General features: G+C 50.0%; 1 protein-coding gene across 25 annotated transcripts in view; it reads left to right on the top strand.

The window, feature by feature from the left end:
- Positions 1-14,207, top strand: part of LOC6526840 — a 111,287-nt gene that overhangs the window by 24,323 nt on the left and 72,757 nt on the right. For 22 of the 25 annotated variants that reach the window (XM_039371141.2, XM_039371136.2, XM_039371154.2 and 19 more), the window contains exons 6-8: positions 4,691-5,200; positions 5,414-5,770; positions 6,394-13,671. In XM_039371141.2, the coding sequence (XP_039227075.1) occupies positions 4,691-5,200; positions 5,414-5,770; positions 6,394-13,671 (8,145 nt within the window). The remainder of the gene's footprint in view (positions 1-4,690; positions 5,201-5,413; positions 5,771-6,393; positions 13,672-14,207) is intronic. The other 3 variants (XM_039371158.1, XM_039371148.2, XM_039371153.1) reach the window with 2 other exon arrangements.

Genomic DNA, 14,207 nt, shown 5'->3' with positions numbered 1-14,207 from the left:
ATTGTCTGTAATCATCTGAATTAGTTTTAAATGCGATGAGAAAGTTTTACTCGCCATCTGCCCATTTTGCGTGGAATAGTTGAATCTTCATCAGGGGCACGCACTCCATTTCCCAAGGCGAATGCTCTTAAATACACAATTAAATGTAGGCAGCACCAGTAGCTGATTGCATAATTCTACATATGATATAGATAGAGTATCACATTGCGCCGGCATGTGTTCTGATAATTGACAGAAATATTATAGACCGTATATTGCAGTTTTTAATTTGTTTGCATATGAAATGCCCAGAAAAGTACACGAACCGAAAGAAATGTGAAGGCATTATTTACGATCCCATTACAAGTAGTATGATAATGGAAGTCTTAAATCTTCTTGAGCAGGAACGTCTTGCCGCCATCCTGCAACGCCCAGATTTTCCCTGGGTTTCGAGGTGTCCCCTGGCGTTATGTAAATCCAGTTTCAGCATGAAGTTCACCCAATAAACTTAGCAACAAATCACACTGCTCTTGGCCTGACAAACCCACTCTTTGCCGGCTCAGAGACACATTTTGCGTGCTGCAGTGGTGTGTGAGTGTTTGGTGCATACAGGTGGATCTACCTGTTTTCCTGTTTCGCATTTGGCCATTTCTTTCCTTTTTCATGCATCTAACGGTGGTTTGTGGCAACACCTGTTTTAGACTCTGTGGCGCATTATTTCATGTTCATAACTCAAACGCGTTCGATGGCGATGGTATGGGCGATGGCTTCGTTAACGCATCGCAAAAGTCCAGTTATGCAATGACTATTGAAAAATGAAAAATACACACGCGGCGAGAGAGAGTGGGTCTGGGGTGCACATATGCACATATAGCCATCGATCCTTCTAATGCATTTGTCTCGCAATAAAAATGGAGTGAACCTCTCGAGCCAAGTGCTAAAATTTATTTCCACTTGGCCAGCGCCAAAAGCCAACAAGAAATACAGCAAATACAGCAATGACTTGGATCGACTGGTGCTCGTTGGTCCGCTCCAGCTAAGCCAGGCACGTTCACCAGCGCCGGCTGCTCCCTTTCGTTTCGCTAACTGGGGCAGATCATTAAAACGGATAAAATAGATTGTGCCCACGTAGCAACGCCGTCACAGTCTCAGCTCGGTGTTTGGTATACGAGGCGGTAGCGTTGTCGGCGCTTAATGCCGCCTGTCCTCAAAAGCCCCAAACGGCACTGCCTCCATCTCCATCTCCAGCTGCAGCTCCGACAACAGCTCCATCTCCATTGCCGCCTCCTTGTCCCGCTGCCACTGCCAGGCCGAAACCAAAGCCAAAAACCGACACCAACTTCAATCTGCCGACTTGGGTCGGGCGACGCACCAGTTGGAGATCAGCGGCAGTTGATAAGCGTTGCCAGTTTTTCGTTCCGTTTTTTTAATACCCTTCAAGGAGGGTATTAGGATTTCAACAAGAATGAGCTTTATACTCTTGACCATGACACATAATCCTCTAGTTGAAGTTAGATATCTTAATAACGATCATTTCGATTTAATATGACGTAGATTTTATATCGGTAACTTAAAATAGTTTTTAGAGTAATCCCAAAATCGGCCTTTACAGTTGATTTGTTCCTTGGTTGTTGTTTTTTTCCATGTGGCTCCCTATTTTAGGCCTCTTTGTAGTGCACTTTTTTTTGTTTCGCCAGGTACTTTGCACTTTTTGCATATCAAAATGGCAGCAATTAATTCTCATGTCGAAGCCGGCGCTGATAAGGCATGAAAATGGCTTTAAGCGTCGGCATTGACACGCCTAATTATACGCGCGTGTGTTGCCACATTTACGCACAAATGAGGGGCGGCTCCCTGGAGTAAAAGCCACCCATGGCTTTGGATTTCGGATTTACCAGTGATCTGGATCCGGATCCGGGTGACTTCACTTGCGGGCCGACCTTGATCTTAGAGTATACTTAGTGGCACGGAAAAACTTTGGCGCATAATTGCGTAACAAATTGTTAACTAATTTGCGTTTTCTTTATAACTATCTATGCTGGTTTGCGTTTATTGTGTTGGTTTTTGCTCGAGTTCAAGTTCAACTGTTGGTCCCACTTAGTTGTTTATTTGTTTATTCGGGCTGCTCGTCAACTTTGCCTGGCAGTGGAGCATGAAAGTCATGTCCGCTCGTAAATTTTATCTCTTCTATATGGCACGAATGTCATAATTCAAAATGTTTTGCACACAAATGCAACAAATGCAGCAAATGCTAATTAGTGGCACAATTACACAATTTATTAGATAGACGCCAACCAGACCAGACTGCTGCCCATGTATAGAGATTAGGTTTAGCTTTGTGTCTGATTGATAATTATTTTTAATTGGAGCAGAGCTGCACTTTGATTGGCCAACACACAGTTGAGTATTATTCAAATCACCACTGAGTTATATATCATGTTTCTGCAGACAGGAAGTATGGAAAACATCAGGCGAAACTGAAATTAAGTAAGAAGTTTCTATCCAGTCAAATGCAAAGAAATAGATAGATATAATAATGTTCTAAGCATTTCCCTTATTCTGCATTCGTGCGTGAGTGTGGTTTTAATGACCAGATCACCGCCTTTTAAAATGCCACTTGGAACTTGAAGCAAGTCTCGCTCTTACGATTATGGTTAGCAGTTAGAGACGAACAGGAAACCCAAGAAGTCGACCCTGCTTAAGGCAGCCAACGAGAATTATGTCAGCATCATTTCAGGCAATCATTCGGCTTAATCACATCGAGTCACGCATATTTGATTGCTTTTAAAGCGGTCAAATCCGATGGCTAGAACATCTACTGAAAAAAGAGCTTTGCCAAAAAACTGATTCTATTTTGCAAAAGCTAAAAAAAAATTTAATCTGAGTGGAGGCAAAATTAGATCCACACATCGCAGTCGAGATTCAAGGTTTAACGGGCTGTGAGAATATCATTCCTGGCAGGAGATGCAATGGGCGTGCTAAGTTCATTAGACAGCCTTTGGTCAATGGCCCGATGGCTGGATGCGAGATCCCTGGCCTGCTGTCGTCTTGCAGTCGGATTGCATAAAGTAATTAAACTGACATTGAAACTTAGAGGAACACAGAATGCTTCCTGCTTCTGGAAGAGAACTCCTGGTTTGGACTGCCATTTGGATGAGACCAAGAGTGGCATGGGACCACGTCGAGTCGACGAGGATGATGACATTGAGTAATCAGAGTTTGCAATTGCAACACACAGCGCTGTGATGTCGGGCAAACATGGAATGCTGTCATATCAGTCGGTTGTTAAGAGCAAATACCAGTTTCGGCCCCGCCGCAACCGAGTGATGATCCTCTTAATTTATAAGCTAAAAACTAGTAATTATAACTGAACGGCAGACTCGTTCTGCTTGTAATTATAAGGCACTCGCTCGCCCTTTTTCTCCCTTTGTCCCCCACTCTAGGATCCTTGTCTTTGGCTTTTGCCAACTTTTGTACTTATGTCATATTAGCTATAAATGTACAACTTTTGCCTGTTCGCCGGCCCAATGATTAATGGGCCCAGATTGCGATGGAGCGGCTGCCCATGCCCATGATTCCGCCTTCCCTCTGATTGTGTACCTTCCCTACTATTCTACCATCCTACTATCCCATCCAGCCGAATTGCCGCTCCATTGGCTACGACCGTCTGCGATATTGAATTCTCAATGCGCTGCGCGCTATTGGAGCAGAAAGTTTTAATCACCAGCTCATCCTAAGCCAGTCTTCCGTCTGACTTGAGCTTTGGATGCGGATCCAGAACCAGGGAATGCCACTGAGCTGGGCTTAGCTGAAAGGTTAGATGGGTTGCCGACTGCCGGTTTATGCCATTCGAGAATTCTTGTGAATGTATTAAACTTAATGTCGATATGGCTACTTATTCAAAAAGGTTAGATTATTCTATAGGAATATTATTACCATAAGAGGAAACAGATATTGTATTACTACTTTGACATGGCTTAAACCTTATTAGTTGCCATCTCTTTTTTAAAATTTGTATATACTCTAGGTAAAGATAGAGTATAAAAGAAAGGAAAGAATTTAAGAATTCCCCAAACTAGAGATGTATACGGCTTGAACATTCCAAACGAAAATGGCCCGTCCTATTAACATTGACCACACAGCCAATTGGCATGCAAAGCGTATGCAACTGGTGCATCCTGTGCTGTGACATTGCAACCAGTGGCTGCCACGCCGCTGAAACGACACTGAAATGTCATGCGTAACATGCAAATCTCGGATGCATCCACTGGAGTTCCAGCCACAGCAGCAAATCCAACTCCAAGTGCGGCTGCAAAGCGAGCAAAGCGCATTGAAGCGGCAAAATGCGTAGAGCACTAGAATGAGGCCGAGATTGCAGTCTGTCGGACTGTCGGTGGGGGGTAACTACACTGCAAATGAACTCTAAAATATTTTCCAAAACTTTGAAATTTAGAATCATTGAAATGCATGGATCATAGACATTTAACTACGTATTTGTAAGATTTTTAAGGTTTAAAAACTAGATTGCTTAAGACTAGAAGTTCCTTCGATAGCCGTTCCATTTTAAAACCCCAAGTGAGTAGACTATCCCTTCAGTGTATTCTTGAAGGTGGAGATAAACGGCCTGCGTTCGGATTTTAATTACTTGTCATTTGTTGCGTTGCACATTCGATTAATCAAAGCTCCGCTCCCCGCTCCCTCTCCCCCATAGACATTGACGAATGCCAAGATCCCGCGATAGCAGCGCGATGCGTGGAGAACGCCGAGTGCTGCAACCTGCCGGCGCACTTCCTCTGCAAGTGCAAGGATGGATACGAGGGTGACGGCGAGGTTCTGTGCACGGATGTGGACGAGTGCCGCAATCCGGAGAACTGCGGGCCCAACGCCCTGTGCACCAACACGCCGGGCAATTATACATGCTCCTGCCCGGAGGGCTATGTGGGCAACAATCCGTATCGGGAGGGTTGCCAGGATGTGGACGAGTGCTCGTACCCGAATGTCTGCGGACCCGGTGCCATATGTACGAATCTCGAGGGCAGTTATCGCTGCGACTGCCCGCCGGGATACGACGGCGATGGACGCTCGGAGTCCGGTTGCGTGGACCAGGATGAGTGCGCACGGACGCCCTGCGGCCGGAACGCGGATTGTTTGAACACGGACGGCAGCTTCCGCTGCTTGTGTCCGGACGGCTACAGTGGTGATCCCATGCACGGCTGCGAGGGTAAGTAGAGTATAGCTATACAGTATGGAAATAAAATTAGCTCATTGTTCCATTTTGGTTGTTTTTTGCACTTTTGTTTTTTTTTTAAATTGAATTGGCGGCACCTTCAACATACGAACAAACACCTACACACACATTATTATTACTATAATCGTACATTAATGCACCGCAACATGCAACATTAATACAACAATTAATGCCTAACGCCGGCAGATGTCGATGAATGCGCCACTAACAATCCATGCGGTTTGGGTGCTGAATGCGTGAACCTGGGCGGTAGCTTCCAGTGCCGCTGTCCCTCCGGCTTTGTCCTGGAGCACGATCCGCACGCGGATCAGTTGCCCCAGCTGCAGAACACCCAACAATTGGGCTACGGGCCGGGGGCGACGGACGTGGTGCCCTATGAAAGGACCTCGGGCGCCGGTCTGGCCTGCCTGGACATCGATGAGTGCAATCAGCCGGACGGAGTGGCCAAGTGCGGCACCAATGCCAAGTGCATTAACTTCCCTGGCTCATACCGCTGCCTATGTCCCAGCGGATTCCAAGGACAAGGCTATTTGCACTGCGAGAGTTAGTATCCTGCCTGCTTTTTGCCTTTGCCTGGGTTCTATAAACAATGCTTTGAAAGAAAAGAATTTAGAAAAAAAGTAGGAAGCCATTAAACATATTATATAAAATGTTACATGTGTTATGTAAATTATATTTATTTTTAAAATTTGAAGAAAGTAGAATAACTTTTGATCTGATTTTAGATGTTTTTATAAAACCTGCTGTTTATAGAGCCCATGCATTTTAGTAGTTCACAAAGCTGGCAAATCCCCAAGTTTCTTAGAGTACTTTTGCCAGCCTTGTTTCTTGCTTCCTCCCCTGCTTTCCAACACCTAGCTGTTTTGCAAGCTTCTAGCTTGGCTTATTTGCTTTCCCGGCAGATGCATGCTTTTCAGACAGCTTCCTTTTGTGTTCCCGTAGTCCCATCTTCCCGTACTCTTCTCTATATCTGTGTACCCCGCCCGATCCCGCTCCCCCACTTCACGCTGTGCTCCCTCGCCTATCATCCGATTCTGTATTGTTTTGCATACTAATTAAATTAATTATAATATATTTAACTCACCCCAAAACCCGCAAACGAACACGCGCGCCCCTTCTCCAATCAACCAACACCCCTGTCCCTGCACCAACTGGAAATCGCGTAGACATCAACGAGTGTCAGGATAATCCGTGTGGGGAGAATGCGATCTGCACGGACACCGTTGGCAGCTTCGTGTGCACCTGTAACCCGGACTATACCGGTGATCCGTTCCGTGGTTGTGTGGATATCGATGAGTGTACCGCGTTGGATAAGCCCTGTGGACAGCATGCGGTATGCGAAAATACTGTTCCTGGCTACAATTGCAAGTGCCCGCAGGGATATGATGGCAAACCCGATCCCAAGGTGGCCTGCGAACAGGTGGATGTCAATATACTGTGCAGCAGTAACTTCGATTGTACCAATAATGCGGAGTGCATTGAGAATCAGTGCTTCTGCTTGGATGGCTTCGAACCCATCGGATCCAGTTGTGTGGACATCGATGAGTGTCGCACCCATGCCGAGGTGTGTGGTCCCCATGCCCAGTGCCTGAATACGCCCGGATCGTACGGCTGTGAATGCGAGGCGGGATATGTGGGCAGTCCGCCAAGAATGGCCTGCAAGCAGCCTTGCGAGGATGTGCGATGTGGAGCCCATGCTTACTGCAAACCGGATCAGAATGAAGCCTACTGCGTGTGCGAGGATGGATGGACCTACAATCCGAGCGATGTCGCTGCTGGATGTGTGGACATTGATGAGTGCGATGCGATGCATGGACCTTTCGGAAGCTGTGGTCAGAATGCCACGTGTACAAACAGTGCTGGAGGATTTACGTGTGCCTGCCCACCTGGATTCTCGGGAGATCCGCACGCCAAATGCGTCGATGTCGATGAGTGCCGAACAGGAGCCAGCAAGTGTGGAGCTGGTGCTGAATGTGTGAACGTACCAGGTGGTGGATACACCTGTCGCTGCCCCGTGAACACCATTGCCGATCCGGATCCTAGTGTGAGATGTGTTCCCATTGTCAGCTGCTCCGCTAATGAAGACTGCCCGGGTAACTCCATCTGTGATGCTACAAAGCGCTGCCTGTGTCCCGAACCAAATATTGGCAATGACTGCCGTCATCCCTGCGAAGCCCTCAATTGTGGAGCACATGCCCAGTGCATGCTGGCCAATGGACAGGCTCAGTGCATGTGTGCTCCAGGATACACAGGAAACTCTGCCCTTGCAGGCGGCTGCAACGACATTGATGAATGTCGCGCAAATCCCTGCGCAGAGAAGGCAATCTGTTCGAATACAGCCGGAGGCTATCTTTGCCAGTGTCCGGGTGGATCCAGTGGAGATCCATACCGCGAGGGATGCATTACCTCAAAGACGGTGGGCTGTTCTGATGCCAATCCTTGCGCGACTGGTGAGTCGTGCGTTCAAGACTCATACACGGGCAACAGCGTGTGCATTTGTCGACAGGGTTATGAGCGAAATCCCGAGAACGGCCAGTGCCAGGATGTGGATGAGTGCTCGGTGCAAAGGGGAAAACCCGCTTGTGGACTAAATGCTCTCTGTAAGAATTTGCCTGGTAGCTACGAGTGCCGTTGCCCACAGGGTCATAACGGAAATCCCTTCATCATGTGCGAGATCTGCAATACGCCGGAGTGCCAGTGTCAGTCGCCGTACAAGCTGGTTGGAAATAGTTGTGTTCTGTCAGGATGCTCCAGTGGACAGGCCTGTCCCAGCGGAGCTGAGTGCATCTCCATAGCTGGAGGTGTTAGTTACTGTGCCTGTCCCAAGGGCTACCAAACCCAACCGGATGGAAGCTGTGTAGATATCGACGAGTGCGAAGAACGAGGCGCTCAATTGTGTGCCTTTGGAGCTCAGTGCGTAAACAAGCCAGGAAGCTATAGTTGCCACTGTCCCGAGGGTTACCAGGGAGATGCCTACAACGGACTATGTGCCCTCGCACAAAGGAAATGCGCTGCCGACAGGGAGTGCGCTAGCAACGAAAAATGCATCCAGCCAGGAGAGTGTGTTTGCCCACCTCCCTATTTCCTGGATCCGCAGGACAACAACAAGTGCAAGAGTCCTTGCGAACGCTTCCCGTGTGGCATCAATGCCAAGTGTACGCCCTCAGATCCTCCACAATGTATGTGCGAGGCTGGATTCAAGGGAGATCCACTGCTGGGATGCACCGATGAAGACGAGTGCTCCCATCTCCCTTGTGCCTATGGAGCCTACTGTGTGAACAAGAAGGGCGGCTACCAGTGCGTGTGCCCCAAGGATTATACAGGAGATCCGTACAAGAGTGGCTGCATCTTCGAGAGCGGCACACCGAAGAGCAAGTGTCTGAGCAACGATGATTGCGCCAGTAATCTAGCCTGCTTGGAAGGTAGCTGCGTCAGCCCATGCAGCAGTCTTCTGTGTGGATCGAATGCCTACTGTGAGACGGAGCAGCATGCTGGCTGGTGTCGTTGCCGTGTGGGATACGTCAAAAATGGCGATGGAGACTGCGTGTCGCAGTGCCAGGACGTGATCTGCGGCGATGGAGCTCTCTGCATTCCAACCAGCGAGGGACCCACCTGTAAGTGCCCGCAAGGACAGCTCGGCAATCCCTTCCCTGGCGGCAGCTGCAGCACGGATCAGTGCTCAGCCGCCAGACCTTGTGGCGAGCGGCAGATCTGCATCAATGGAAGATGCAAGGAGCGCTGCGAGGGTGTGGTCTGTGGTATTGGAGCCACCTGCGATAGAAACAATGGAAAGTGCATCTGTGAGCCAAACTTTGTGGGTAATCCCGACTTGATCTGTATGCCGCCCATCGAGCAGGCCAAGTGCTCTCCAGGATGTGGAGAGAACGCACACTGCGAGTACGGATTGGGTCAGAGCCGATGTGCCTGTAACCCAGGAACCTTTGGTAATCCCTATGAAGGCTGTGGAGCGCAGAGCAAGAACGTATGCCAGCCGAATAGCTGTGGACCCAATGCCGAGTGCCGTGCTGTGGGCAACCACATCTCCTGTGTTTGTCCACAGGGCTTCAGTGGTAATCCCTACATTGGCTGCCAGGATGTGGATGAGTGTGCCAACAAACCTTGTGGTCTAAATGCCGCCTGTTTGAATAGAGCAGGAGGATTCGAGTGCTTGTGTCTGTCTGGACATGCCGGAAATCCCTACAGCAGTTGTCAACCCATCGAGAGCAAGTTCTGCCAAGATGCGAATAAGTGCCAGTGCAATGACCGAGTGGAGTGTCCCGATGGCTACAGTTGCCAGAAAGGACAATGCAAGAACCTATGCTCCCAGGCTTCGTGTGGTCCAAGAGCCATCTGCGATGCCGGAAATTGCATCTGCCCCATGGGCTACATTGGAGATCCCCACGACCAAGTGCAGGGTTGCAGCGTTCGCGGTCAGTGTGGCAATGATGCCGACTGCCTGCACTCTGAGATCTGCTTCCAGTTAGGCAAGGGTCTGCGCAAATGTGTGGACGCGTGCTCCAAGATTCAGTGTGGACCCAATGCTCTGTGCGTGTCCGAGGATCATCGATCTTCATGTATATGCTCTGACGGATACTTCGGAAATCCAAGCAACCTACAGGTGGGTTGCCAGCCGGAAAGAACAGTTCCCGAGGAAAAGGATAAATGTAAATCGGATCAGGACTGTAATCGAGGATATGGTTGTCAAGCCAGCGTTAACGGCATCAAGGAGTGCATTAACCTGTGCTCCAATGTCGTCTGCGGACCCAACGAGCTGTGCAAGATTAACCCAGCTGGGCATGCGATTTGCAATTGCGCCGAGAGCTATGTCTGGAACCCAGTGGTCTCTTCCTGCGAAAAGCCTTCACTGCCAGACTGCACCAGTGACGCCAATTGCCCAGATGCATCTGCCTGTCGACCGGATGTCTTGGGAGTCCTTAAGTGCGTCGCCATCTGCGATGCCTTCACGTGCCCAGCCAACTCGGTTTGCCTAGCCCGTCAGCACCAGGGACGCTGTGATTGTCTGAACGGTTTCGTGGGTAACCCCAACGACAGGAATGGCTGCCAACCGGCCCAGAAACATCACTGCAGAAACCACGCCGAGTGCCAGGAGTCCGAGGCCTGTATTAAGGATGAATCTACCCAAACGCTTGGATGTCGTCCAGCGTGTGATACGGTGAAGTGTGGACCCCGTGCCGTTTGTGTCACCAACAATCATCAGGCGCAGTGTCAGTGTCCACCTGGTCCTTTCGCCGGTGATCCATACGATCCATTTAATGGCTGCCAGAGTGTTCCTTGTGTTTACAACCACGACTGTCCACCCAGCCAGATGTGCAACAGGATGACACATACATGCTTCGATGTGTGCGACGAGGAGTCCTGCGGTGACAATGCCATTTGCTTGGCTGAGGATCATAGAGCTGTCTGCCAGTGCCCGCCTGGATTTAAGGGAGATCCGTTACCGGAAGTGGCCTGCACCAAGCAGGGCGGTTGTGCCGCTGGAACTTGCCACCCCTCCGCCATTTGCGAAGTCACTCCGGAAGGACCTGTCTGCAAGTGTCCGCCGCTTTTTGTCGGCGACCCAAAGTCGGGTGGCTGTCGTCCAGATGGTCAGTGCCCGAATGGAGACGCCGACTGCCCAGCTAACACCATCTGCGCCGGCGGAATGTGCCAGAATCCCTGCGCCAACGCTTGCGGATCGAATGCTGAGTGCAAGGTGGTCAATAGGAAACCCGTCTGCAGTTGTCCCCTGCGATTCCAGCCTATCTCTGATACCGCCAAGGATGGATGTGCCCGGACCATATCTAAGTGCCTCACAGATGTCGACTGCGGAGGAGCTCTATGCTACAATGGACAATGCCGTATTGCTTGCAGGAACAGCCAAGATTGCTCCGATGGCGAGAGCTGCTTGAAGAACGTCTGTGTGGTCGCCTGTCTGGATCACAGTCAATGCGCCAGTGGACTGGCCTGTGTTGAGGGCCACTGCACCATCGGCTGTCGCAGCAACAAGGAGTGCAAGCAGGATCAGTCTTGCATTGAGAACAAGTGCCTGAATCCTTGCCAGTCTGCCAACAGCTGTGGTCCAAATGCCCTGTGCAGCATTGATCAGCACCATAGCCAGTGCAGCTGTCCGGAAGGTTTCGAGGGCAACCCCACTCCGGAACAGGGATGTGTTCGAGTTCCAGCTCCCTGCTTAGCCAGTAATCAGTGTCCCAGCGGACACATGTGCATTGGAAATCAATGTAATCTTCCCTGTACCAAAACCGCTTCCTGTGCAGTTGGAGAACGTTGCTATCAACAAGTCTGCCGCAAGGTGTGCTATACCAGCAACAACTGTTTGGCCGGAGAAATCTGTAATTCGGACAGGACGTGCCAGCCAGGATGTGATTCAGATGCCGATTGTCCACCCACCGAATTGTGCCTGACCGGAAAGTGCAAGTGCGCCACCGGATTTATAGGCACACCCTTTGGATGCTCGGATATTGATGAGTGCACTGAACAGCCCTGCCATGCCAGTGCTCGATGCGAGAACCTTCCGGGAACCTATCGTTGTGTATGTCCCGAAGGAACAGTCGGCGATGGGTACTCCCAACCGGGTTGCTCGCAGCCCAGGCAATGCCACAAACCAGACGATTGTGCCAATAATCTGGCCTGTATACATGGAATGTGCACGGATCCTTGCTTACATACTGTTTGCGGCATTAATGCCAATTGCCAGTCGGAAGGACACGAAGCTCTATGCAGCTGTCCAGCTGGATTCTTGGGAGACCCCAACGACACTGGAGTCGGATGCTTTAAGGTGGAGTGCATCGACCATGTCGATTGTGTAGAAGATCGTGCCTGCGATGCGGAAACCAATCGATGCATTAAACCATGTGACCTAACTAGTTGCGGAAAGGGCAGTTGCCAGGTGAAGGATCACAAGGCGACATGTGCCTGTCACGAAGGTTATCAATTGGTAAACGGAGTATGTGAGGACATCAACGAGTGTCTATCGCAGCCATGCCACAGCACAGCTTTTTGCAACAACCTTCCAGGAACCTACACTTGCCAGTGCCCGGAGGGATTGATCGGAGATCCCCTGCAGGCCGGTTGTCGGGATCCCAATGAGTGTTTGAGTGATGCGGACTGTCCTGCCTCAGCTAGTTGCCAAAACTCCCGATGCCGTAGTCCTTGCGAGCGGCAGAATGCTTGTGGATTGAATGCCAACTGCCAGGCGCAGTCCCATCAAGCCATTTGCACTTGTCCTCAGAATTCCCGTGGAGATCCCACCATCGAGTGCGTGCACATTGAGTGCGCGGACAATGACGATTGCTCCGGGGAGAAAGCATGCTTGGACTCGAAGTGCATAGATCCCTGTTCGCTGCCCAATGCCTGTGGAGCTTTGGCTCGTTGCTCGGTGCAGAATCACATCGGAGTCTGCTCCTGCGAAGCGGGCAGCACCGGAGATGCCAAATTGGGCTGTGTGCAGCTGCAATATTGCCAGCAGGACGGACAATGTGCCCAGGGAAGCATATGCTCCCACGGAATTTGCAGTCCGCTGTGCAGCACAAACCGCGATTGTATTTCGGAACAGTTGTGTTTGCAGGGCGTCTGTCAGGGAACCTGCAAGTCAAACTCAACCTGTCCCCAGTTCCAGTTCTGTTCGAATAACATTTGCACCAAGGAGCTGGAGTGCCGATCCGATAGCGAGTGTGGCGAAGACGAAACCTGTCTGAGTGATGCCTACGGGCGTGCAAAGTGTGAATCCGTGTGTCTTGGTCGCGCTGCCTGTGGTAGGAATGCGGAATGCGTTGCCCGTTCCCATGCTCCCGATTGCCTCTGCAAGGAGGGATTCTTTGGGGACGCCAAGTCAGGATGCCGCAAGATCGAGTGCACTACCGACGATGACTGCTCTAATGACAAGAGCTGCGATAACCACATGTGCAAAATTGCCTGCCTCATTGGACAGCCGTGCGGAGAGAATGCCCTCTGCACCACAGAACACCACCAGCAGGTTTGCCACTGCCAGCCAGGATTTTCGGGAGATCCGCGGGTTCGTTGCGATGTTATAGACTTTTGCCGGGATGCTCCGTGCGGACCCGGAGCCCGTTGCCGAAACGCGAGGGGGTCGTATAAGTGCACCTGTCCCCCGGGACTCGTTGGTGATCCGTACAATGAGGGCTGTCGCAGCTCCGTTGAGTGCGAGACCAACGAGGACTGTCCCCCGCATGCCGCATGCACCAAAACCAATGGGGTGGCCAAGTGCCGCGATGTTTGTGCCCAGCTGCAATGTGGCCCCAATGCGGAATGTGTTCCGAAGGGCCATGTGGCGCAGTGTGCATGCCGCAGCGGCTACGATGGCCAACCCGCCGACCGGGTGGCCGGCTGTAAGCCGCTGCCCTCTCCCTGTCAGGTCACCGGCGACTGTCCGACCAACACATACTGCTCGGATAGCGTCTGCAAACGTAAGTATTAACACCCACCCAGCACCGGGCCTAAACCGACTACCAGACAACGTGAATTGGCTAATCAACCTTGTAACAACCTTTTAGTACTACTACTTACTCAAAAACTAGCACTGATGTACTTACCTGAGCTGTTATGGCACTAAACAGGAGCTTATCCTATAAACAATAATATCTTACAGATTCTGATGAATCTATATAATAGTTCGATAGGCTCACATTGGAAGCCCAAGTTTCGACACTTGCTAATTTATAATTTCTGATATTTAATTTAAAATAAAAATCCTTATAATTTATATTTACTGAAGAAACTGCAATGTCCTATTTCTACTTAAAAGACTGTATTAGATAGCATTACTACCACTACAACACAACCTTTGACTGGCTTAAAGCCTACGAACTTAACCAAATGCTATTATATAAATAAGACTAACTGCAAACTAAAATGAAAATACAACAAATTACACATTTGACTACACGCCACGAACAAATCGAGACCGTAACGCCAACCGGAATAAATACTCATACCCTTGAAA

Source organism: Drosophila yakuba, chromosome 2L, assembly GCF_016746365.2.
Source record: "Drosophila yakuba strain Tai18E2 chromosome 2L, Prin_Dyak_Tai18E2_2.1, whole genome shotgun sequence".
Lineage (NCBI taxonomy): Eukaryota > Metazoa > Arthropoda > Insecta > Diptera > Drosophilidae > Drosophila > Drosophila yakuba.
This window is presented reverse-complemented; position numbering and strand designations above follow the sequence as displayed.